This window comes from Xenopus laevis, chromosome 9_10S (genome assembly GCF_017654675.1).
Source record: "Xenopus laevis strain J_2021 chromosome 9_10S, Xenopus_laevis_v10.1, whole genome shotgun sequence".
Classification (NCBI taxonomy): domain Eukaryota; kingdom Metazoa; phylum Chordata; class Amphibia; order Anura; family Pipidae; genus Xenopus; species Xenopus laevis.
This window is the reverse complement of record NC_054388.1, coordinates 36,948,174-36,973,661: the sequence shown is the minus strand read 5'-3', so window position 1 is coordinate 36,973,661 and position 25,488 is coordinate 36,948,174. Positions and strand designations below refer to the sequence as shown.

The 25,488-nt window shown below is 40.9% G+C and overlaps 1 protein-coding gene across 3 annotated transcripts; it reads left to right on the top strand.

The window, feature by feature from the left end:
- The first annotated feature begins 1 nt into the window (after position 1).
- On the top strand, positions 2 to 18,199 carry ergic3.S (ERGIC and golgi 3 S homeolog). Of its 3 annotated transcripts, none has more exons than XM_041577594.1 (14): positions 2 to 39; positions 2,652 to 2,722; positions 3,060 to 3,147; positions 3,831 to 3,950; positions 4,139 to 4,235; positions 4,814 to 4,979; positions 5,703 to 5,760; positions 10,631 to 10,645; positions 11,883 to 11,914; positions 12,312 to 12,408; positions 13,775 to 13,839; positions 14,224 to 14,360; positions 14,459 to 14,514; positions 17,420 to 18,199. In XM_041577594.1, the coding sequence occupies exons 1-14, from the start codon at positions 18 to 20 to the stop codon at positions 17,497 to 17,499; spliced, it is 1,104 nt and encodes a 367-aa protein (XP_041433528.1). In that variant the 5' UTR covers positions 2 to 17; the 3' UTR covers positions 17,500 to 18,199.
- Positions 18,200 to 25,488: the final 7,289 nt, after the last annotated feature.

The window sequence follows — 25,488 nt, the reverse complement described above, 5'->3', positions numbered from 1 at the left end:
GGCAGCGGTGAACTCCAATGCCTGAATCTGCACCATGGGGTAAGTATAAAATATGGGGCATTTCCCCAGGGGGCAGTTAGACTGGGGGGTCTACTTGGGGTGGGTTTTTTTTGGTAAACGGTTGAATTCTCCTTCATAGCTAGTAGCTATAGCTAGTAACTGAAGAAATGCTCTGGTGGCAGCAGAGAGAATCAGAAACCATTGCCAGGATCTGCCAGGAAGAGGCAGTGGATTCCCAATCCTGTGTGTTAGAGGAGGCACAAGTGCAGCAGCCAATCACCAGAAAACCCTCCACAAGAAGAAGAAACTATCCCCTATCAGTGCTGTTGTCCACAACTAGGAAGGTGGCAGCATTCCAACTGTCCGTTTTTCGGAGGGACAGTCCCTCTTTTGACAGCTCAACCCGCAGTCTCTCATTTGTACTGGAAAGTCCCTATTTGCTCTGCATTGAACAGCCAGAATCTAACTTAATTGGCTTTTAGCAGAGAGCCCAGAACAGCAGGTGCAAATAAGATACGTTGTAACAATTTCGAGACAAAAAAACAGTTTAGATAAGGAGAATTATTTTTAAACTTTCATAAGCTGCCGAATTTTGTAAAATGAACATGGTCATTAGGGGGTGTGGCCACGGAAAGGGGCGTGGTCAAAAATGTTGCTGCTCTACGTGCGAAAAACAATTTTGTCCCTCTTTTTACTTCCAAAATGTTGGGCGGTATGTATGTTCAAGTGAGAGTCCCAGACAGGCAGCGGCAGTGCATTCCAGCTAGGGGTTTCCACCTTTTGTGAAATTAAAAACCAAACAGGGGACATGATGATGTGTATGGCTGTCAGGGGCTATGATTAATGAAGTAATTGCTGATTCCTTTACGGATTTCCAACTTTGGCACTTCTGAACTGGACCAGGCTGTCTCCTGGCAACCACAATCCTAGCAGCCAAATCCCAACAATTCAGGCAGTCACAGAATCTGTCACAGTTCCCCCTCCCACTTCTGAACATGCAGCGGCTCCCCCTCCCTCCTCCATTGGAAACTGCCTGTTCGTGAGTTAAGGGGTGTGGCCTGGGCTGTCCGTGAGGATGTGTTGCTGTCACAAAGCGATCCACCCCCTTCTCTGTAAGGCCAGGACACTTCCTGCTTTATCACGTGATCACAATGTCACACAGGATGAGGCTGGCCGCAGGAAGCAGACGCTGCAGTGTGTGCAGCTTCTAGTTTTGTGCTTTCTGAGGGGCGGGGGAAGATGGAGGCGCTGCACCGGCTCCGGCAGTTTGATGCCTATCCCAAAACCTTAGAGGACTTTAGGGTTAAAACATGCGGAGGGGCAGTAGGTAAGGCAGAGCCATGAAGTGCACAGTGACCGTATGTTAGTGGCTCCCTGGCATCACTCAGCAGAGGTACAGCAACCAGAGCAGAATCACATCACATGTTGTTGATAGTGAAACAGACTGACATTACTGGGCAGAGAATAGGCTGATACTAGTTTATTGCAGAGCTGAAAGGTTTGGAGAAAGCCCAGCACCACAAATGTATTTGCTGGCTTTACTGAGTAAAGAAGCTGGCACCAAATGTGGGGACATTAATAGACATTGATATAGACTCTGATATTCTGCTACAGGTATGGGACCTGTTATCCAGAATGCTCGGGACCTGGGGTTTTCTGGATAACGGATCTTTCTGTAATTTGGGTCTCCATGCCTTAAGTCTACTAGAAAATCATTTAAACATTAAATAAACCCAATAGGCTGATTTTGCTAATAAGGATTAATTATATCTTAGTTGGGATCAAGTACTAGCTACTGTTTTATTATTACAGAGAAAAAGGGAAATCATTTTTAAAAATTTGGATTATTTGGATAAAATGGAGTCAATGGGAGACAGCCATTCTGTAATTCTGAGCTTTCTGGATATCGGGTTTCTGGATAAGGGATCCTATACCTGTACTAGCATATTGCAGATCTGAATGGTTTGGTATCATTGGGCAGAGAGAGCCCTGCACCCCACATGTACAGACTGGGGTCACTGCCTAGAGAGGCTGGCACCAAATGTGGGCACATGTATAGACAGAAATTCAGATGTACAGTATGTGAATCAAAAGGCAAGGAGCAGAATACCTGCTAATTAGTGTTTATTGTGCACCCAATAAACACTAATAAGCAGGTATTCTGTTCCTTGCCTTTCGATTCACATATTCTACATTTGAATTTATTCCAGTGATTGCCAGTGATGGAACACCAGTGTGAATCAAGGTTACTCAATCAAGCCTAGCTCTTTGTATGTTCCCCTGAGAGTGACACTTACACAGATACTATAGACTGAATAACTTGGGCAGAGACAGCCTGATATTACCATATTGCAAACTTGAATAGACTGCCATTAGTTAGGGAGGGTCAGTCTAATAAATGTTGGCACCGACAATCATCACTGGGTAGAGAAAAGACTGGCAACATGTCATATGTAGATATAATAGAGTAAACTGGTATTGAATGTGGGCACAGTTATACATTTTGCAGTTATTTCCACCTGTTAAAAATGCTGATGTACCTGAGCAGCAATAGGCTGGTACTGTTATACTGCAGACCTGGATGGTTTGGGCAGAGACAGCCTAATATAAAAGGCTTGTGCACTTTCATAACGTCTGTTCTGTGTTTCTAGTTACAGTGATAAGCGGCCTTATCATGCTGATACTTTTCTTCTCAGAGCTCCAGTACTACCTCACGAAAGAAGTAAGTGCACCTTCTAATGGTTCAGTGAGACTCTTGACATAGTAGTTGAGGCTTCAAGTTGAACTTTGTGCCCACTTGTCCTACATGGGCAGGGTTGCCACCTTTTATATTTATCTTTTTTTCCCTATTGATAACACGGGGATAAGCCATAATTTTAAAATTACAGGCCAGATGGAAACCCTACACACGGGAGAAAAGTTCATACCCGGTTCTGATATGTTTATATGCAATTTTCACAAAATCTTTTATTCAGTAATAGCCAGTCATATGCACAACTGGGTATGAAAGTACATGATATAATACACTTCACATAACTTATATTAAATCATTTTTCCAGATCTACCCAGAACTATTTGTTGATAAATCAAGAGGAGATAAGCTAAAGATCAACATTGATGTTATCTTCCCACACATGCCTTGTGCTTGTAAGTACAAAGAGAAATGTTTTTTTTTTTTGTTTTTTTTTTGCAGTTAGGCCAAAGTCATATTTTGTGTCTGGAGATGGAAGTAGATTTGCTCCTATATGCTTATGTATGTAGCTATAGTGACATATAGGCATAGTGTCGGCAAGGGGGTTATGTAATAATGGTTCAAGTTTGCTATATAGTTCCTTTTGCCTATAGAAGCCAATCAGCAGGTAGCATATTCTGGTCAGCTGTTTAAAAGGAAACTTTTTATTTGTTTCTGTTTTTTACTGCACCTGGGCAAACTTTTGGCCTTATTTATACATAGGGCATAGAATTTTTTACACATCAGAGCCCAGGCACACTGCTTTGATTGCTGACCAGGAGCCCTGGCCCCAGCTTTAAGTCCAATTATTCCAGCTAAGCAATAACAGCCGTGAAAGCAGTGTGTGAAGCAATTAAACATGAAAGGTGCCAATCTACTGCAAAGCTGTGTAGTAGCCCCTTGGGTACTGGGTATTGATGGACCCTTTTAGGAGCCTGAATCATGCACAGGAGAACAAGCCCTGTGTAGGTGCCCTGTTTTATATAAAATGGCTGAAGTAGTCTGAGACAACCCCTGCTCGTTTGTTTTCCTTAAATTAAAGTGACGATTCACTAGAGAATTAGCAGATAGATTAGTTTTCGTTCTTATTTCTGCACAGATTTAAGCATAGATGCGATGGATGTTGCTGGTGAGCAGCAGCTTGATGTGGAGCACAATCTGTTCAAACAGCGCCTGGATAAAGACAAAAAACCTGTAACTTCAGAGGCAGACAAACATGGTATGAATGGAGATTTATTGCAGAAATGGGAATTTCTGGTTTTGTGATATAGTCTGGGTCACTAGAGGTGCTCCTGAATACCAGACTAGGGATTCAAATTGGAAAGTGTCTTGATCCTTCTGAATCTCCTTGCACCGGCTGAGAATGAGAAGAGAATTGGGCCAAGTTTTTTTCTCTCACTCTTACAGAACTTGGTAAATTAGAAGAGCATGTAGTACTTGATCCAAAAACCTTAGACCCCAATCGTTGTGAAAGTTGCTACGGAGCTGAAACAGAGGACTTCAGGTAATTACATCGTATATATTTGTTTTTCATTTCCAACAAGTATCAGTTCAACATTCACTTTGGGCTCTGCCCACAGCTTTTTCTTCTTCCACAGTTACTTTTGGTGTGTCTTTGGGATACAAAGGGCTAAAGCTTTACTTACTACAGGCTAGTGTTGGTGGGGACTTTAATATTAGCCATATGCAGTAAAAATAAAAAGCTGAGGCACAGGTATGGGATCCGTTATCTGGAAAGCTTTTATCCAGAAAGCTCTGAATTAAGGAAAGGCTCTCTCCCATAGACTCCATCATAATCAAATAATCCAGATTTTTAAAATTGATTTCCTTTTTCTATGTAATAATAAAACAGTGCCTTGTACTTGATCCAAACTAAGACACAAGTATTCCTTATTGGAAGCAAAACCAGCTTATTGGGTTTATTTAATGTTTACATGATTTTCTAGTAGACTTACTCTATGAAGATTCAAATTACGGAAAGATACATTATCCAGAAAACCCCAGGTTCGAGCATTCTAAGTAACAGGTCCAATACCTGTACCAACTTAAGTGAATTTGTATGTGACATATCCTTCTCTGTAGTTGTTGCAACTCTTGTGATGATGTGCGGGAAGCTTACCGAAGGAAAGGCTGGGCATTTAAGACTCCAGATTCCATAGAACAGTGTAAAAGAGAGGGCTTTAGCCAGAAGATGCAGGAACAGAAGAACGAAGGATGCCAAATCTACGGGTTTCTTGAAGTGAACAAGGTAATCTGCTTTTTCTTTATGCAGCGTCACCAGTGCTCTCATTGGAACTGTATCATTCCAGCCTCCATTTTTATTTTATTGCAATTACACACATACTGTATATATGTGAGCTCCAGATTTTTACATTACAATTAACTTACACATCCCAGCCTGATAAGGCAGTGCTCCTGAGAGTAGATCAGCTGTGTACAAAAACAATTTGTTGCCTGAACCTTGAGAACAAACAGCATATAAGTGTTATTCACTGTGCATTACAAGCCAAAGGAGCATGTACAGGCAGTGTATATGTAGTTCTGCGTCTTTTGGCGTGATCATGCTCGAGTAGTTATTTCTATAGGCACATCTGTGATAGATATTTATTGGAGGGGGACTATGGTGTAGCTAAAAGTAGACTAACAAAGCAGCATGTTTGGACTTCTTTAGCAACCCAAGGCATCAGCCACAATAAGTACATACAGTACGTTCTTCATTATTATCAAATCATGTTATAGCATCCACTTCTATGACAAAAGAACCTCATTTTATGCTTGATTTCTAAGCACGACTAAGCTTATCTTTTTAACAACATATTGAGCATGTGCAGTGTCACACACAAGATAACAATACTAATTATATACAAGATGGTATTGGATTGTATGAAGGCTAGTATGATTACTGGTACATGGTTGCTGATCCTCTCTGTATCTGTCAGGTCTTTAAAAATAAATTGCTTCCTTCATACAGGTTGCCGGGAACTTTCACTTTGCTCCTGGAAAAAGCTTCCAGCAATCTCATGTCCATGGTAAGCATCTCCGTGCATCCATTAGCTCCATGCATCCAGCATATTCTGAATAGGTGAAGTATTGGCAATGTATCTGTTGGGTGGCCTTGTCTGTGAACTCCATATTCCATTTGTGTCTCATAGCTACTGTGGTTACTACAGATTGTGCTTCTCCTCTTTCCTGTAGCAGTGTGTGTGTGTGTGTGTGTGTTTGAGATTCTCTACACATATCATGCATTTAAAATTTTGTGTAGAAAATGCTATACTGCCTAACCATGCAGAGGTATATCATCTGGATTCCAGTAAGAGCATGCTTAATGTTCTTGCTTATTTATATAAAAGCAAATATGCAGAGACATGATGGTTTTAAAGCATATGAGCTATGTGCATAGTGTTCTAACTATGTAAGTAGTACGCCGTTCTTCAAGCCATCCAGGGCTAACCACCCAATTAATGAAAGTTTATCCTTCAATGACTCTTCCTGACTATGATTGTGGCCTTTGGTCAAAATGATTATTGTTGCAGACATTAAAATGTAGTTTCTTGTTCTAACCACACAACAGCACTATATTTGGCCTTCTGGTGCTAAATTACACTGTATGCTGTACTATAATCTCCCTCTATTAGATAACTGCCAAAAACTGATATTGTAGGAAAGCAGAACTCTGGGGCATTCCTATTCATCTGTAATTAACTTACCACTTTGAAACAGTAGGGTATGCAAATGTGTCCATTTTAGGAAGGGGTTTACTTATATTTAAAAAAATTATAATATCACCTAATATTCCTTTATACTATTTTGCAAAGGCATTATTTTTTCAAAAGGAAGGTATACGAGTACAAGTACTCTCATTTAAAGCTTAATTGCTATTATGTTAATAACTTGGGTATTGAATAGGAACAGGTTTTTCAGAGTATTCAAGGAAAATGGCAGGTGTAAGAGAAAAGTTTCATATTCCTGTACCAGTTGTCATGTTTGGGCACTAGGGAAGCAATTGGGGTTTGGTTGAATCAGTTGTTAAGCTGTTGGTTATTAAAGGGGATGGACAATGCTATTGTAGTATATTGGGTCATTAGAATAAGGTGCAAGGCTTTCTTCCCAAAATAATTGTACAGGTATTATGTTGTTTTTATTTGGGCAGTTAATATCAGCGGCTATACTTTGTTTCGGAGGGACAGAGGCAATAGAAAAGGAGGAGGGGTATTTCTGTTTGTTAGGCAGGATTTAAAAGCTCATATAAAGGAGGATGTTAGAAAATGAGGGGGCAGAATTCTTATGGGTGGAGTTATTCACCAATTCCAGCAGGGATCCGCCCCGCTTCACTTGCTGTTGAGTGTCTGATGATTTTTTCGCTTCCATATATATTGGAGAGGTGCCAACCTCTTTTCCGGACACCAAGCTGATCATTGGGAGAGGCTGGGGACAGTGCAGCCATGCACGCCCAAGCCATCACACTGCCTCCGCCATGTTTTATAGATGATGTGGTGTGCTTTGGATCATGAGCTGTTCCATGCCTTCTCCATACTTTTTTCTTGCCATCATTCTGGTAGAGGTTGATCTTGGTTTCATCTGTCCAATCTAGCCTTTCTATTCTTGATGCTTATGAGTGGCTTGCACCTTGCAGTGCACCCTCTGTATTTACTTTCATACAGTCTTCTCTTTATGGTAGACTTGGATATCAATACACCTACCTCTTGGAGAGTTTTGTTCACTTGTTTGGCTGTTGTGAAGGGGTTTCTCTTCACCATGGAAGCGATTCTGCGATCATCCACCACTATTGTCTTCCGTGGACGTCCAGGTCTTTTTGCGTTGCTGAGTTCACCAGTGCTTTCTTTCTTTCTCAGGATGTACCAAACTGTAGATTTTGCCCCTCCTAATATTGTAGCAATTTCTTGGATGGGTTTTTGCAGCTTAAGGATGGCTTGTTTCACCTGCATGGAGAGCTCCTTTGACCGCATGTTGTCTGTTCACAGCAAAATCTTCCAAATACAAGCACGCACCTCATATCAACTCCAGGGCTTTTATCTGCTTCATTGATAATGAAATAATGAAGGAATTGCCCACACCTGCCCATGAAATAGCCTTTGAGATAATGGTCCATTTACTTTTGAGCCCCTGAAATTAAGAGATTGTTTTAAAAAAAGACTTTAGTTCCTCACATTTTTATGCAATCATTTTGTTAAACCCACTGAACCATTAACACCTGGACCATTAACACCAGCTCTATAGTGAAGAAGCCATAGCAACGTCTCTACTTTCTGCGAAAACTGAAAAAAGCCCATCTCCCAGCATCTTCACCTAAAGCCCTATCTTCACTATCTTCTACAGAGGGCCTATTGAGAGCATCTTATGTAGCTGCATCACTACCTGGTACGGAAACTGTTCTGTATTGGATCGCACAAGATCCTGTAGCAGGTGGTGAGGACAGCGGAAAAGATCATTGGGGTCTCACTTCCCGCCATTATGGTTATTTACCATACCCACTGTTTTCAGAAGGCTACCAGCATTGTCAGGGATGGAACCCACCCAGCGCACAATCTCTTTTCCCTCCTGCCATCTGGTAAAAGTTACCGCAGGGCGCTGACTTCCAGAATGTGCAACAGTTTCTTTCCACAAGTCACCAGGCATCTCAAGAACTGAACTGAATATATTAATAAAGAACCGCATAAACCTCTGGAATACTTTACACAAATGTATGTCTACCTTGCCCAACATGACTGTTTTTAGTGATCACCTCAAGAACTCACACTTGATATACCTTCATATAGTCCAATGTGTAGCACCATGGGTTCTGGAGAAACGTTATTTCCTTTCCACTATGTACTATATTACTGTGTATTGCTGAAATCACAAAAAAATCCACTTGACTTGACTGAATTAAAGCTGAAAGTCTGCAGTTCAACTGCATCTGAGTTGTTTTCAATGTACAGAACCAAAATTAGAAAAATGTTGTCTCTGTCCAAAGCTTTATGAGTCTAACTGTAAGTAGTAAATGAGATTCAATGTTGATAAATGTAAAGTCATTCACCTGGGATGTAAAAATATATGGACTTGATAAACTTGGCTGTAGCAAGCAATGCCAGTCGGCAGCATCACAGGTAAATAAGGTCTTGAGCTGTATTAAAAGGGGCATAGAGTCACAGGAGGAGAGGGTTATTCTTCCACTGTATAGAGCACTGGTAAGGCCCCATCTAGAATATGCCGTACAGTTTTGGTCTCATGTGCTCAAACAGGACATTACTGAATTAGAGAGGGTACAGAGAAGGGCAAGTAAGCTGGTAAAAGGTATGGAAAATCTTAGCTATGAGGAAAAACTAACCAAATTGGGAATGTTCACACTGGAGAAGAGGCGCTTAAGGGGTGATATGATAACTATGTATAAATATATAAGGGGATCATATAATAATCTCTCTAATGCTTTATTTACCAGTAGGTCTTTCCAGCTGACACAAGGTCACCCATTCTGATTAGAAGAAAGGAGGTTCTGCCTAAATATTCAGAAGGGGATTTTTACAGTGAGAGCTGTGAAGATGTGGAATTCTCTCCCTGAATCAGTGGTACAGGCTGATACATTAGATAGCTTTAAGAAGGGGTTGGATGGCTTTTTAGCAAGTGAGCGAATACAGGGTTATGGAAGATAGCTCATAGTACAAGTTGATCCAGGGACTGGTCTGATTGACATTTTGGAGTCAGGGAGGATTTTTTCCCCCTCTGAGGCAAATTGGAGAGGCTTCCATTGAGGTTTTTTTTTTACCTTCCTCTGGATCAACCGGTTGTTGGGCAGGTTAAAAAAAGGAAAAAGGTTGAACTTGATGGACGTGTCTTTTTTCTACCTAACTTACTGTCTTATTTGCCTGTGTGCCTGCTGTCATCCAGAATGTTCTTTAGTTATTAGCTGTGTATTTTTAATGAGATGCATTCTTCCTGTCTTCTGCTTTTCTGATTTCTGTCTGCTCGATAGAGCCATGTTCAGATTAGGGATGCACCGAATCCAGGATTCAGTTCGGGATTCGGCCTTTTTCAGCAGGATTCGGATTCAGGCAAATCCTTCTGCCAGACCGAACCGAATCCTAATTTGCATATGCTAATTAGGGGCGGGGGAGGAAATTGCACGACTTTTTGTCCCAAAACAAGGAAGTAAAAAATGTTTTCCCATTCCCACCCCTAATTTGCATATGCAAATTAGGATTCGGCTCAAATCTTTCGCAAAGGATTCGTGGGTTCGACCGAATCCAAAATAGTGGATTCGGTTCATCCCTAGTTCAGATGCCTTGCACACACCATTTTGCTCACTAGAGCATCTTGGTTCTCAATTTTGCTGCCCAGTTGAAGGGCCATATTATTTTAACTATGTACTGACATCTGTTGTCCCTCAGACAGCCTGGTAGCAATAAAAATCCTGTATCTTACAGTATATAATCCATACTATCATTAGATTCCCTTGTGCATCTAGCCAAACTTTGTGCTCAAGGCCTTCGTTCGCTGGTAAACATTGAAACGGGTATTTTTGAAGAAAACGGATCCGCACACACAGATTGTTGCAGTCGGGGAGTATCCCCTTTTATTTGCCACCAAACATTCAACGTTTCGGGGGGGCACACCCTCGAAACGTTGAATGTTTGGTGGCAAATAAAAGGGGATACTCCCCGACTGCAACAATCTGTGTGTGCGGATCCATTTTCTTCAAAAATACACGTTGTTTGGGTGGCCCGGCCGGGTCAACGGAAGGACGCACCACTACTGCAGGATTGGTGAATTGGAGGTGTGCGGTAGGAATCTAAAATCATTGCATTCAAACATTGAAACGGGTCATTGCAGCTTCTGTTCTCATTAATTAAGACCTTGTCTCTGTCTGTTTTCTCCTTGCCTCATTCTCCTCTTCCTGCGCAGTGCATGCGGTTGAGAGTAAGTGAAATCCCGTGCTTTTTGTTTTCCTAGCATAGCAATTTATTCCTCCTTGTATGTGCTAAAAATGTTTAAACAGAAAAGGATCACCAAAAACTAAAATGAGCTTGAACTCAAACTGGGATTAAACTTATCAATGGGAACATGTTTATTTTATTGAAAGGTTTGTTTCATCTTCAATGACATAATGCAGATATATACAAAGCACCCGTACATGATGTGGCCACTTTCCTTACTGAAAAAACTGGAACTACCCTATTATATGTACAATACTATTAAATCAGTATTCATTTTAGCTTTTGGTATACCTTTATTTCAAGCAGTGAATGAATCTGTAGTAACGTGGATAGAAGATGTATTTTTCTATAAAACTAACAACAAATGAGATGCTTGCTTTCATCATTCTAACTATGCTAGACCAGTACAAACTAACTGCTGATTTGATATTATGGGTTACTACTGCCAGGCAAAACTTTCCACCATGTAACTACTAGTCTGTAAATGTTTTATTTGTGTGACATCTAACACCGGGATGTTCAATTTGCTGCCCATTATTTGCTGTAAAAATGGCAGGTCCCAGCAGTCTGATGGTGTTCAGCTGTCAGGGGCTACTGGGAGGAGATTTTTGAAGAATGTGAGTTGCACATCTCTGTTGTAGTCTTGTGTCAAATTGCCTGGCTTTGCTCTCTTCCCTCAACCTTTATCCTACCTGTTCTGCTATGTAGAAGCATATAAAAGCTTATTTACCTTTCCTTTTTTTGTCACAATAAGCCCCCAATTCAATTAAGAAAAATATCCAGGCCTGCATTATCCACTGGAGTTTGACTTTAATCTATTAGATGCTAATCTTGATTGTAGAAACTGCCTCCGGTATTGAAATGATAAATACAGGCATCCACGTTGTTCTTGTAAAGACACTGGGGGTCATTTATCAACACTGGGCAAATTTGCCCATGGGCAGTAACCCATGGCAACCAATCAGATTGCTGCATTCATTGTTCTACTTGCAGCTGGCTTTTAAAAGCGAATTGCTGATTGGTTGCTATAGGTAACTGCCCATGGGCAAATTTGCCCAGTGTTGATAAATGAGCCCCACTATGTATTTAAAGTGATTTGTGGAATGCAAAATGCATAGGTTGTTGATGTACTGTATATTTTTCCCTTTAAAACACTAACAATGCACTCATCATTATGTGGATCAAAAATCTTAATGGAAACCCTTTCTTTCTCTTTATAGTACATGATCTCCAGAGCTTTGGGCTTGACAATGTGAGTACATATATGTATATATTATATTTGGAACTAGTGATGTGCGGGTTAACCCGCGGGTCGGGCCGACTTCGCACCCCCCCTTTCCAGGTTGCGGGTGGGTGTGGGTTGAGCTCTCCCTGCCAGCGACCTTCGAAATGCCTGCTTCCGGGTTGAACTTATAGATGCACACCTCTTGCTCCACACCTTTTGTGACGTCATCGGCGGGTCTACAAAAGGAACCCAGAAGTCCGGCTCGGGTGGGCGCTGGTGGTTGGAGAGCGGGTGGGGGTCGGGAAAAGCCAGACCCGCACATCACTATTTTGAACCACTTAGACTAATATGTGGAGACTTCAAATATTGCATATAATCAAATTTTTATCCTGAGAAATTGTTATTGTGCCCCTTTTTCTTTCAGATAAATATGACGCATGAAATCAAACATCTCTCATTTGGAAGGGATTATCCTGGTCTTGTCAACCCTCTGGATGGGACCAGCATAGTAGCAATGCAATGTAAGTACAATTTTAATGATTTCAAATTTGACATCTTTTGTCTCATCCTTTAACAGAGGAGAAACTGCTCACTCTTTCATTAACCATTTATTTTTCATTTGAATTACAACATGCAATGTGCTGAGCAAAATGTAACCGTAACCAACTTTTTACTAATACATGTTGTATGAAGGAGGCCACAAAGCATCCGCAAGTACTGTAAAACTTTTATTCCAAAATACACGACATGTTTCGAGTCAGTTTTGCAGCACAGTACTGCGGATGCTTTGTGGCCTCCTTCATACAACGACCCAATTAAGAAAGTGAGCCCACTTAATAAAAGTCAAGGGAAGTGCTGGGAAAATTGCATAGGATTGATACTACTTTTTACTAACCCTAAATGACTGGTCATTAAAGGGATATTTTTCAATTAGAAGCGGGACATATCACTGTACTTATATAAACCTGGGTGTAGCTAACCTGTTTTAAATATAAGTGCTTCTCTGATACCCATTGTCTAGTGATGTCTATTCATGAGTGACCATTCTTGGGAATGGGCCATTGTTCTGGGGAACTGATAACATTTATCCATCAGAATCCTCAAAACATTGCTCAGCCCCTCGGAATGACATCACAAAGTTGCTGTCCAAGCTGCGTTTGAGACTGATGTAGGTTTGTAAGCAGTGGGCTGGGGTGAGGTAGAGCGCTACCTACAATAAAAAAGGTTTGCTATGTCAGAGTCTAGACGCAGTTACACACTAGAACTTAGAATGGGTCATTGTTTCTTTAAAGAAAAACACCTAAGAATGAATATGCTGAATTTTATATACGGTTACTGTCCCAGACCTGAGCTTATTCATTCTTTTTGTGCGACCGTGCTAATGCACATGAATTTGTGGAGTATGTTTTGGGCAGCTGCTGCGCTAAATTAAAGGGGTCACCTCATAAAGTCTGTCACAGAAGCTGCTACTTAGCTTGGCATTGTGACGTTTATGTTATGTATATTGCATATTCTGAATTGGTCATTAAGCTCAGGCATCTGAGAGAAACCTGAAGGCATCTTCTGGTGCACAGATCCTCCCTGCTTAAAGGCCTGTGGCCATACAGAACTGGTACAGAAGCCTAAAATATAACTTAGCAACATTATATTTCAGTTCTAGTCAGGGCACGGACAGCTTGTATTTTTTTTTTTTGCCCTCAATTGTCTAATGGCCAAGGATTTCTTTCGGCAGCAACTCACATGGAGAATGATTGTCAGTCTGTCTAAAATAAACAGTGACTGACCAAATTGGTCCTTGCTTAGTAATACTTTGTGAGTAAACATAACCTAGTACATAACATTTTCTAAATATGTTCTAACTTTTGTCTTCAACCCTATTTCTTGCAGCATCGATGATGTTCCAGTACTTTGTGAAAATTGTGCCGACCGTTTATGTTAAAGTTGATGGAGAGGTAAGTGCCATTTTTGCTTGTAATACAATTAAGCAGGAGAGGAGATGTACATATACTTATACATATTTTAATTGGGTAATTGTGCACTGCACTACCATCCCATTAAATGAAATAGTGATCCCCTTTTAAAACCAGTTTCTGATGACCCAGATAGCAACTTTGATTAATGAGTCCATTTGTAAAAATATTTCTGATGTTCAAGAAAGTTTTGATGTGAAAAATATTCTGGGAATATGTTGAAATTTTGTAGTTTATTTGATTTAAAAACAAAAAAATAACTAAAATATAGAGTTCTTCTATTTACACTTTTAGAAATGTTCATTTTGAGAAGAGTTTTTCAGTTTCATACTGGGGCTAATTTCTTACTTTTTTTTTTTTTTGCAGGTTCTACGGACCAATCAGTTTTCAGTTACCAGACATGAAAAGATGACCAACGGACTAATAGGTGATCAGGGTCTACCTGGGGTTTTTGTCCTGTATGAGCTCTCCCCAATGATGGTAAAACTCACAGAGAAGCATAGGTGAGTCTTGTTATAGAAACTTGCAGCGGCCTCTCCTTAGCCAGAGCTTGTTTTAAGATGTTTTTCTAATTACATTTTTGTTGTATTTGTTCTTCTAGGTCGTTTACACATTTTCTAACGGGAGTATGTGCCATTATAGGAGGAGTGTTTACAGGTAAATTGTGTATGCACGGCTCTGCCAGATTTTCTCCATGGCTTTATCCCTTTTATATAGATATTATGTGATTTTTAAAGGGGATCTAAAGTCAAAAAACAATATTGCAGGTACTGCTCATATACCTAAAAAAAAAAAAGCATATTTGCAATGTACTTCAATTATGAATTTTGTACCGTTTCTTTAAAATAACAGATTCTATGCAGCTGATTTCACTGCTCATCTCCTCTACTTGATGAAGCTGCATATAGGACTTTTCCCGGCCAGCCAGAACGCTTGTTTGCATTCCAAATGGAGTGGAGTTGTTTCTCACAATGTTGTTTCTTCTGCTACCCTGCCCTTTGGAATGCGCAGCAGAACCTGATAGTTTTCTTACTACTCTAACTGGCCAGTCCAATGAGTATCCACACTCCAAGGCCAAAATATGTAATTGGGTTGCACGGTTAAAATATGTATAAATCCACGAACATCAAAGAACCGGCACACCCTTGTAAAAATAATTATATTATTGTCCAACGTTTCGGTCCTCATTAGGACTTTTATCAAGGATGATATAATACAATTTCAACAAACTTTAAATACCATTGTTCATTTGAATTAACCAATCAGTGCACAGTGTCTGAATTAATCAATTAAGTGATTCTTTTGAAAAAATATCATTTGGTGACCATCTTTATCCATATGCTATATAAAATTAAAATTTCAATAAAGCTGACATTATGCAATTATCGTAAATATTATAAATATTATAATTTAGTAAATAAAACAGTGTAAAACAATCTGTAAAAAATGTGTAAAGCACAGTGCATAAAATCATCCCATGATTTAAATTGTGTATAATTCATTAACATCCACAAGATGTCATCCGTTTACCTCTCAAGCTCGTGTTACAGTGTCCTTTTAAAACCCTATTTGTTACAATACTTCCTAAAACAGAGAAAAGGAAATTTATAATCTTATAACCTGTAAACATTTCCTTACACTGTAAAAACCACCAAAGAATTTCTAATAGTCTATACTTATTTGTCTAAATCCATCTAAATCCAGAAGGCAATATTATTTAAGTCAAAAAACAACCCAAATGAACCTGTCCATTCATACCTTTAGGCGCAACGCAGTTTAATTCGTAAATCCAAAAGGCTTCCCTTCTTAGGAGCATTTTCTCCATATTCCCACCTCTCGGATGCACCCATATCTGTTCAATCAGCATGCATCTAAAGGAAGAGGCATCATGTTTGGCTTCAGCCCAGTGTTTAGCCACCAGCTGTTGGGCTATGTCCTGTTTGCGATCCCCTTTATTTTTAACCCTATCAGGGTCCAATGCTGCCCTAAAACTTGCTCGATGCATGCCTATTCTTTCTTTTAGCTGTCTCACTGTTTTGCCACAGAACAGTAATCCACAGGGGCATTTGATTATGTATACTACCATCGTCGTCTCACGAGTCATACATTGCCTGACTTCATATCTTTTGCCTGTGCGTGGGTGTGTGAACTGTGTCCCCAAAATTAGGGTGCCACACATTATACACCCTTTACATTTAAACCCACCAGGACGTAAACCAGAGCTAGTCATGTCGCTTTTCTTTGTATATCTATCCCTTGGATCAAATGGACTCAATTGCAATCTCAAATTTTTTGAGCGCGAGTAACTCAATTTTGGATTTTTGCTCACTTTGTCATACAAATGCTCATCTGTGTAAATTACATCCCAGTACTTCAGAATTATCTGCTTCACTTGTGTACTTTTTGAGTTGTACTGACTCATGTAATAGATGTTATCTTTCCACGGTTTCTCGCTTTTTCTAGTGTTCTCTTGTATCAACAATAAATCACGATCTAACTCCATAGCTACATTTTTTGCGGCCCTTATTAGATGCTCGGGGTAGCCCCTCTGGATAAATTAATCTCCCATGATATCCAAATCTTGTCTACTTTTGGAGATTTCACTATTAATACGGGCTACTATGGCATTGAATTTAGCAAATGTCAGGGATGACTACTCTTATAATGGAGTATAGTATTACTGTCAGTAGGCTTGGTATATATGCAGGTTTGCAGTTTCCCTTCACCCTTATATACAGTCACATCCAAACATTCTCTTTGTTTGTCAAAACTCATTTTTAATTTCACTGGGCTTTTTAACCGATTTAGGTGATCCACAAACTCGACTAGACTCTCAGTGGGACCCAGCAATATAAAGAAAATGTCATCTATACTTCTTAAAGACATAATTTTTGAAAATTTTTGATTTTCAAATTCCCACATGTATGCATTAGCATACGCGAGATCTGCCCGTGATCCCATAGCTGTCCCAGTGCGCTGGATATAATACTGTTTTTCAAAGTTTAAATAATTCTTATACAGAATAAACTCAAGCAGTGCTAGCATGAACTCAATTGGTGGACCCACATATTCGGGGTTTCCCATCATCGGTTTTCTCACAGCGCCAGCATGGTGTGATATACAAGTGTACAAACTTTGCACATCTAATGTTACCAACACAAGGTCAGTTAATCTACGCTTTGAATTACCTTCAAAAAATCATTTGTGTCCTGCAAGTAACTTCCAATGATCTTTACACATGGTTGCAATAAGTAATCCACAAAATGTGCGATAGTGTGAGCTGCCAATACTGATTGTCTATTCAAGATACAATATTCATACTAATCGTAAGAATGGCAAACAATCCAAGAGGGGATATATGCTTATGCAGAGTGAGAATTTAAATAATTTCAATATATTTTGTTAAAATATGTCAACTTACCAATGTTTTCGGGCCCTAAATTTAATATCTGTGGGGCAAAGTGACATCTAATTACACTACTGCTGCGTACAGTAAATAGTCATACTGACGCTTCTAAATTAATTATGGTGCCAATTATTTTTTTTTCTTTTGTGCCTACAGTTGCAAGTCTCATTGACGCCCTAATTTATCATTCCACACGTGCCATCCAAAAGAAAATTGAGCTGGGAAAAGCCACTTAATGAAAACAAAAATGATAACAACTGCACCTTCAAGCTGGCAAGAGACTGGTTTCTCTGTACGGGTTCTCTGTCGAAATTGGGAACGGGGATATTCTAAATGTCAGGATAGAATGTGTGTGTGTGGTGGTCCACATGTAGACACCTTACTGGATAGGGACAAGACCTTAAGCCAGGAAACTAAGGGAAACGTGAGAGGAAACCTCCTCCCAAGGAAATTGTAACCATATTATGTGCAACTGTCTTTTTGGAAATATTGAGCGGCTGTGTCCTCTGTGTTATGTCTGTGTTCCAGTTTACATTACCTATAAGGGACGAGCACTAGCAAATATAAAAGATGGTTGTGGATGGGGCGCTGTAATTACGAGGAGCTTCCAACTTCCAGTTTTTGCTGCTTTCCTATAACAGCTTGGGTGATTCACCAACACTGCTGCAGCAAGATGGAGGATGTGGAGCTGATGCCAAGGAGGACATTCATGCTTTCCAGTAATGGACACTTAAGCAAATTTAAAGAAGGTACCAAAGCATCAGACCCAAACACACACACACATTGAGGAAGAGGTTATATGTTAATCAGGGCTGTTGGAGTGGAAATTAAAAAAAAAAAAAAAGGACTTCTGTTCCTATAAGATCTTGCTGGCATTGGTGGGGATACTCTGTAAAAGGTTCTTACTGTAAGAAATAATAAATTATTTTGCTGCTAGTTCTGAAACTTCACTTCATACATACTCTGGTCCCAGCCCTGCCCATGTCAACCTTCAGCAGCTGATATAATCATTGTGAGAAGTAGTTCTGGCCAATGAGGAATTGGAATATTAGTACGAGTAAAAAAGTCATTAGTACGAGAGAAAAGTCAACTCTGGATATTTAATACTGGCCATGCATGTACTGTTTAAATGATACAAAATTCTCTTTAGAGAATGAGGGTTGACCTGGGACCTGCGGGTTTACTCGAAGGTCAGGCTGGTTTGGACTGAAATTTGGGCAACCATTGTGGGTTCAGGTTGGATGTGGGACAGACTGGGCAAGAATTGTTCTCTGCTGCTCCTGAAGATTCCCTGTCTTGGAACCAGAGGCACGCAGAGAACTATGGAACAGGAAAATGTGGGTCCTGTAAAACCAACATTCTGCTGCTTAGGGTCTGATGTGGTTGAATTCTCACTGACCAGCACATCACTAGCCCATGAGGAGCATACTACTTCTGCTTGCCCCTAGTTCTGGCTCTGAGCATGCAAGCTGATATCTGATGTAACATCAGAACTGAGTATGTTCTGCAGTAGTGATGTGCGGCTTGAGAAAAACTTGACCCGTGCGCCCCTGATCCGTACCCGCCTGCACCGGACTTCCCCCTTTTATAGACCTGCTCCTCCCTGCCGATGACGTCACAAATGAGACTTGGCGTACAGTCGCACATCTATAAAACCAGAAGCCGGCAGTGTAAGGTCACCAACGGGTCCCACAGATATCAGGCCGGCCTGCACATTACTATCCTGCAGGCCAGATATGTGAACATAGTGGTGCTGTCCTGGGCATAGGGGAGGGGAGTATGGTATTTGCATTTCCCCCTCACACAGGGCAAGAACAAGCGTTTCAGTTAAGAGTCCTTTTCTAAGACCCGAACCGCAACCCGCATATTTACCCACTTTGATCCGCTACCCGACCCTCAACTGCCTTATCCGCAACCTGACCCGCAACCCGCCGAGCACCATCAAACAGGAAGTGATGGTGCTACAAACTGGAAGTGATGTCATCAAAAGGGATGGGACAGAAACAAGTTTTGTAAAACTTTAAAAGGAGTAAAATATAGACAACATAACATAAGATAAGAAATTTAGATGAGACCCGCAACCCGACCCGCAACTCCGCAGACCCGTGGGTATAACCGCACCTGAAAATCCTCCCCTCATTCTGCAGGGTGCCCGCTTTTTTTGTGGGTAACCCGTGGGTACCCGACCCGCTGCAGGACTCTACTTTCAGGTCAATCTAATATTAAGCTCTAAAAAGGGCACAGGTGCAGAGTTGTAGGCACCCTCCCTGTAGGCAATGTCTAATCAGTCTTCCTATTGATTGGCAGTTCTTTCCCTGCTTGCCAGTCCTGCTTCTAAACTTATCAAATTATTTATGAATATTTTCTCCCTGTGTCTGTGTGGGTTACCTTTGTTTACACCAGTTTAGGGACCAGATAGGGACTTAAGAAAGGAACACCAAAAAATTAAAGTGTTTTAAAGTAATTAAAATATCATGTAGTGTTGCCCTGTACTGGTAAAACTGATCTGTTTGCTTCAGAAACACTACTATAGTTCATATAAACAAGCTGCTGTGTATCAATGGTGGAAATTGAAAAAGACTATATGGCACAGGATAAATAATGGATAACCGATAACACCATTATGTTCTACAGAGCTTATCTGCTGTGTAACCTGAGCCTTTTCTTCTTTGAATGGCTGCCCTTATTGCTACACAGCAGCTTATTTATATAAATAAAATTAGTGTTTCTGGAGTAAACACAGCAGTTTTACCAGTGCAGGGCATTATTATATTTTTATTACTTTAAAACACTTTAATTTTTATGATGTTACTGTTAAGAAAAGGCCGTTCAGATTATCACCCTGCCCACCCCTCAGCACCTGGCCACCCCTCAGCACCTGCCTGGAATATAACAGCTTTCCCTTCAGATGCCCCAATTTCACACAGTCAGAATGTTTGGGACATGTAGTTTTCATCTGCCGCTTATGTCTGATCGGTGTTAATGCTGAAACTACAAATCCCAGGATCCTGTGCCCTGAAAGGAACAGATCACATGGCAGGAAGTAACCAATTACTGCAGAGAGAGTGTTTGACTGAAGAACTGCTCTGCATCCAGGTAGGCCAGTTCTGAGGGGACTGGAGCTCATTGTCTGTGTGTGTGTTTCCTGCCTGCTGGGAATGATTTGCACTGCATGGAGGCAGAAAGAGCTGCAGGTAAATGGGTTTAATGTATAGTAGCAAACAGTTCCTTGTCAGGGCTTTATTTCATTGATTGAGTGCACTGGGAAGGCTCAGATCATCTACAGTTTCCTTAACTGTTAAGCAATAAGGTACTCTTATTTGCAGTCAGACAAATGAAAAGGAGCGACGTAATATAAGGTGCAAACTTTTCCCTGATCCAGTCACCAATAGCAACCCATGAAAAGGTTGCATTTACTTATCACCTGCTATTGGTAACCCACCATAGTGTGGCTCTCTCCATTTGCAGCTTCTGTGTATACTGTATACACAAATCAATACAATAGGCAATTAGTCCTCATTTTACATTTTTTTTTGTGGTTTTTAAAAGTGTTTGCATTTGTTTTTTTGTTCTGCAGGGAGGACCTGGCAAGAGAAAATGTTTAAAACTATACTCTCTCAGTCATTGTTTTTTGAGTTCAACACTTTTTCCACTTATTTGGGGAGGAGCGAGGACCCAGAACTGATGGCTGAGGAGGGAGGAGCATGGACCCAGGTTGGATGGCTGAGGAGTGAGGAGCATGACCTGACAGCTGTGATGGGAAGAGCAAGGTGTGACGTCTGCTTTGAGACGTTGCATTCCTCTAGCATAGGAGATCACATACAGGAGTTGGATTTCCCCTGACGATGTCCTAATATGCGCTCCGTAAACTTGGTGTGATTAGCCTCAGGTGGCTAATCAGCTCCCCTTAAAGCCCAGGCTGGTCAGTCTCTCATAAAGTCTTAACAGCTCTGACTAGGAGAGACCTGAGGAGTTGTGGATCCAGACACAGAGGATCCTATTTGACTGTGCACACACAGTCACCCATACAGAAGGTCTGCGATTTGACTGTTTTTTTGTTATTTTTGATCTGCCAGTGCTGCCTATTTTTGTTGTTTTTGCAAAGAAAACTGCTTTTATTTTTACCTGTTTGCTGCTGGCTGAAATAAAAGCCATTTTTCTTTAAAGGAGAAGGAAAGTCTTCTTCCACTTGTGGGTGCCAAATGTTAGGAACCCCCAAGTGATTGTATATACTTAACTGAAACCCCGGGCTGATGCTCCTATCAGCAGAAAACTGCACCGGCCCGGGGTTATTTCAGTAAGCACCACAGAGCAATCCTTTTCCGGCTTCTTCTTTCTTCTCGCGGCTGCGCGTGCGCAGTAGAGCGAAAAGTCGAACTTTAACTGAAAAAGTCGCCTATTTTGTTCTACTGCACATGAGTCTGTCCTGGGAAATTTGAAGAAAGAAGAAGTCGGAAGAGGATCTCTCTGTGGTGCTCACTGGAATAACCCCGGGTCGGTGCAGTTTTCTGCTGATAGGAGCACCAGCCCAGGGTTTCGGGTAAGTAAATACAATCACTTGGGGTTGCCTAACATTTGGCACTCCCAAGTGGAAGAAGACTTTCCTTCTCCTTTAAGAGACTTTTGCTGTCCTGACAATAACTCTGCGGGAACCTGTCATACTCACAGTGATACTTTTAGTATTTGATTCTCAAATGCTGGATGGTGAGGTTCAATGCATAATTGCTACACAATGGCTGGTCAGAGCTGATGCTTCTATGTTACCTCCGTGTACCCTCAGATGTTGTGAATAACGGGAAAAGAAAGTGTCTTGCATATCAAGATTCCAGCAAACTGTAAACATTAAAGGAGAAGGAAAGTCATATCTCACTTGGGGGTGCCAAATGTTAGGCACCCTCAATGAACGTATTGACTTACCTGAAACCCCAGGCCTGTGCTACTATCAGCAGAAAAGTGCACTGGCCCAGGGTTATGCCAGCAAGCGCCACTGAGCGATCTTCTTCTGGCTTCCGAACTTTAATGAAAACGTCAGCTATTTCGTTCTACTGTGCATGCGTCTGCCTCGGGAAATTTGAAGAAAGAAAAAAAGTCAAAGCCGATCAATCCATGGTGCTCACTGGAAGAACACCAGGTTGGTGCAGTTTTCTGCTGATAGGAGCACCGGCCCGGGGTTTCAGGTGAGTCAATACAATCACTTGGGGGTGCCAAATGTTAGGCAGGAGAAGACTTTCCTTCTCCTTTAACATTGTGTGAACTGCAGCTTTTCTCTTTAAGGATGCTTGCTTTAATAAGTCCATATTTTTGGTATCTTCTGTGTTTATAACAATGTTTGCTAAACATTTTCTTTGCTTTTATATTGTTCACTCCCATTTTTTTGCATAATGAAACATAACGTAATTATAAGCAGCTTTTCAATATACATAGTATTTTCAATGGTTCTAAAGTTATTTGCATATACCGTTTGTAACTGAAAGCAGTATTTGTCTATCCTGTTTTTGTTGTTCTCTGGTTATGACCCTCTAGAGTCTAGACAGTGTTGCAGAAGTCAGCTCTCTACCAGGTCTTTTATAATCAGCTGCCTTTAGCTACATAAAATAAATGCGTATATGTAAATATAAACAGATACTGTTCTAATTGAGTTGAAAAAGCAGTAAACCCCCACTCTCCGATTAATAATCAGTTATTTTAATTTCTAAATTAATCAGCTCATTAAATAATAAAGTGCAATGTGCTAACCACTCTGATTACAGTAAAAGGTGCCAATTAACTCTGTGCCATCACGTCAATCAATTCGAGTAATTAATAATTCCAATAATGTCCAAATTCATTAAAGTGCCTGTGCTGAGTTCAATTGCAGCCACTCACTGCTATGTGAAATGAATGAATAAATTAAAGTTAATGAATTAATTCATTTCACATAGCAGTGAGTGTCTGCAATTGATCTCAGCCCAGGCACTTTAATAAATTGTTTTTTATTTGGACATTATTGGTATTATTAATTGCTTGATTTGATTGAAATGATGGCACCGAATTAATTGGCACCTTTTACTCTAATCAGAGTGGTTAGCACATTGCACTTTATTATTGAATGAGCTAATTAATTCATAAATTAAAATAACTGGTTATTAATTATAACTATACCTCTACACCATCCATCAAGTGAGTTGTTAGAAACCAGCAAGGTCAACTGTCTTTTTCATATTAATCATAAACAGACACTGCTTTCAAAAGCAAATACAGCTGCTGGACCTTTTATCCAGAATTGTCAAGGGTTCTTTCCATAATTTGGATCTTCATAATTAAAGTCAATAGGATTGTTTTGCCTTCAATAAGGATTAATCATATCTTGGGGGTCAAGTACAAATACATTTTCTTTCAGGTTGTCGGGATATAATGTTTATATGAAGTTCTAAGCCCAACAGGCTCAGCAAATGACTAGGGTTATATTACCCAATGCACTATACAACTTGCAGCTGGAAATGGCCAGGGGCTCCAGAGGGATTGGTTAAATGCTGTATTCACAGCATGTGCCATAAATTGATATTTGGGTAGAGGAGCTAGAGATCATTTAATGCAGGATGTGTAAACCTTAAAAAAAACCTGTAATGTAAAATTGCTCAGGGTGCCTTTCTAAGCACTTGTGTTATTAACATTAATTAGTTACTTTTTTAGAGCTATTTACATTTTTGTTAATGGCCAATGTAGTGAACTTTGTAACAACAGCACCACTTGCTAGTCTGTTCCTGTATCTGTACAGTCAAAAAGAAGTCTCAGATGGTCTTTCCCATCTCCTTCCTGAGCAGAGCAACATCAGCACAGTTTTCCTTGTAAAGTATCTCTCCTTGACTGTACAGGAACTGACCAGCAGGTGGCAACATTGTTAAGAAAGTCATTATATCAACAAAAAAACGTACTTATCCTTTAACTCTATGGCACATAGCATTATAGGTGCACAGAATTACAGGAAACTGGTTTACAAATCATAACTACTGATATGTTGCAGTCTGGTCACAAACAGCAGGTGCTGATAAAATAGGACTATCTGATCCTGTTTTTACTCTTGTAAGAAGACCCCTCTTTGATATAAATGTGAAGCACTGAGTAACTTACTGGAGCTATATAAATAACTGATGCCAGGGTCAGACTGGGCCGGCAGGACACCGGGGAAAAAACCTGGTGGGTCCCGGCTCTTTTGGGCCCCCGTCGGCCCAGACTCGCTTCCTGCACTACTACTGCTTTCCTCCCTCGCCGACACCGGCCATGATGTGCAAGAAAAGGTATGCGCACAAGTGCAGGGCGGAGGAAGGTGTGAGTTGCGGCTGGGATGGGGTGGCTTGGGAAGGAGAGGGGGCTCTGTGGCTGGGGGGGGGGGCGGGGTATGTTGCAGGGCCCCCCTGAGGCTGCAGGTCCAGTGGGCCCTGGGCCCCAGTCCGACGCTGACTGATGCTGATGATGACTAAAGACTCCACCAGCCTGGGGTACAACTGTAGGAGCACCACATTACAATCACCCAGGGCCGGAACTATGGGTAGTCAGAAGAGGCACATGCCCAGGGTGCAGAGCTTGGGGGTGCCAGGCACATACCTCATAAACAGCCTACCCCTAGTCTTCCACTGAATAAGGTTAATCGGGTGCTGCTCTCTGACATCAAAGCATGCTGATTCAGGCCCATGCGCGCTCGTTGTTGCCTGGGGTGCCCGGCTGGCATTGCAATCACCTGTATAAAGGCAGTCCGGGCGCCTATGCTCACTAGAGTGAAAACCAAACGTAGCTTTTTTCTCCATTGATCATGATCTCTTGGACTGGGTTCCCCGCAAAGATCCAAGAAGCGGTAAAAGATTGTGACATGATGCTTCTATAGTGGTACCCCAGAATGGTGCAGTTCTCGGCACCAGAGCACAACCGCAGTTATAATCACTGAGGGGGTTTATCTAACATTTTGGACAACCCAGTTATTTTACCTTCCTTTCTCATGTACAAGTATGCCACTTTTTTTTTTTAATTAAAAAGGTTTATCTAGGTACTAACATAGTAAAATACTTTTGCAAACTTTGTCTACATGGGTCACTAAAATGTGGCCCATGTCCAGTGTCTAGTTTCAGTGAAGCATATTAATTTTATAGATCACAAAAATTATGACCCGTACCTGCCACTAGAGATCCCACACCCACCTGATACCATGGGCCCACCTTGTGATTATTTGCCTATTCAGTCTTGGGTCTTGG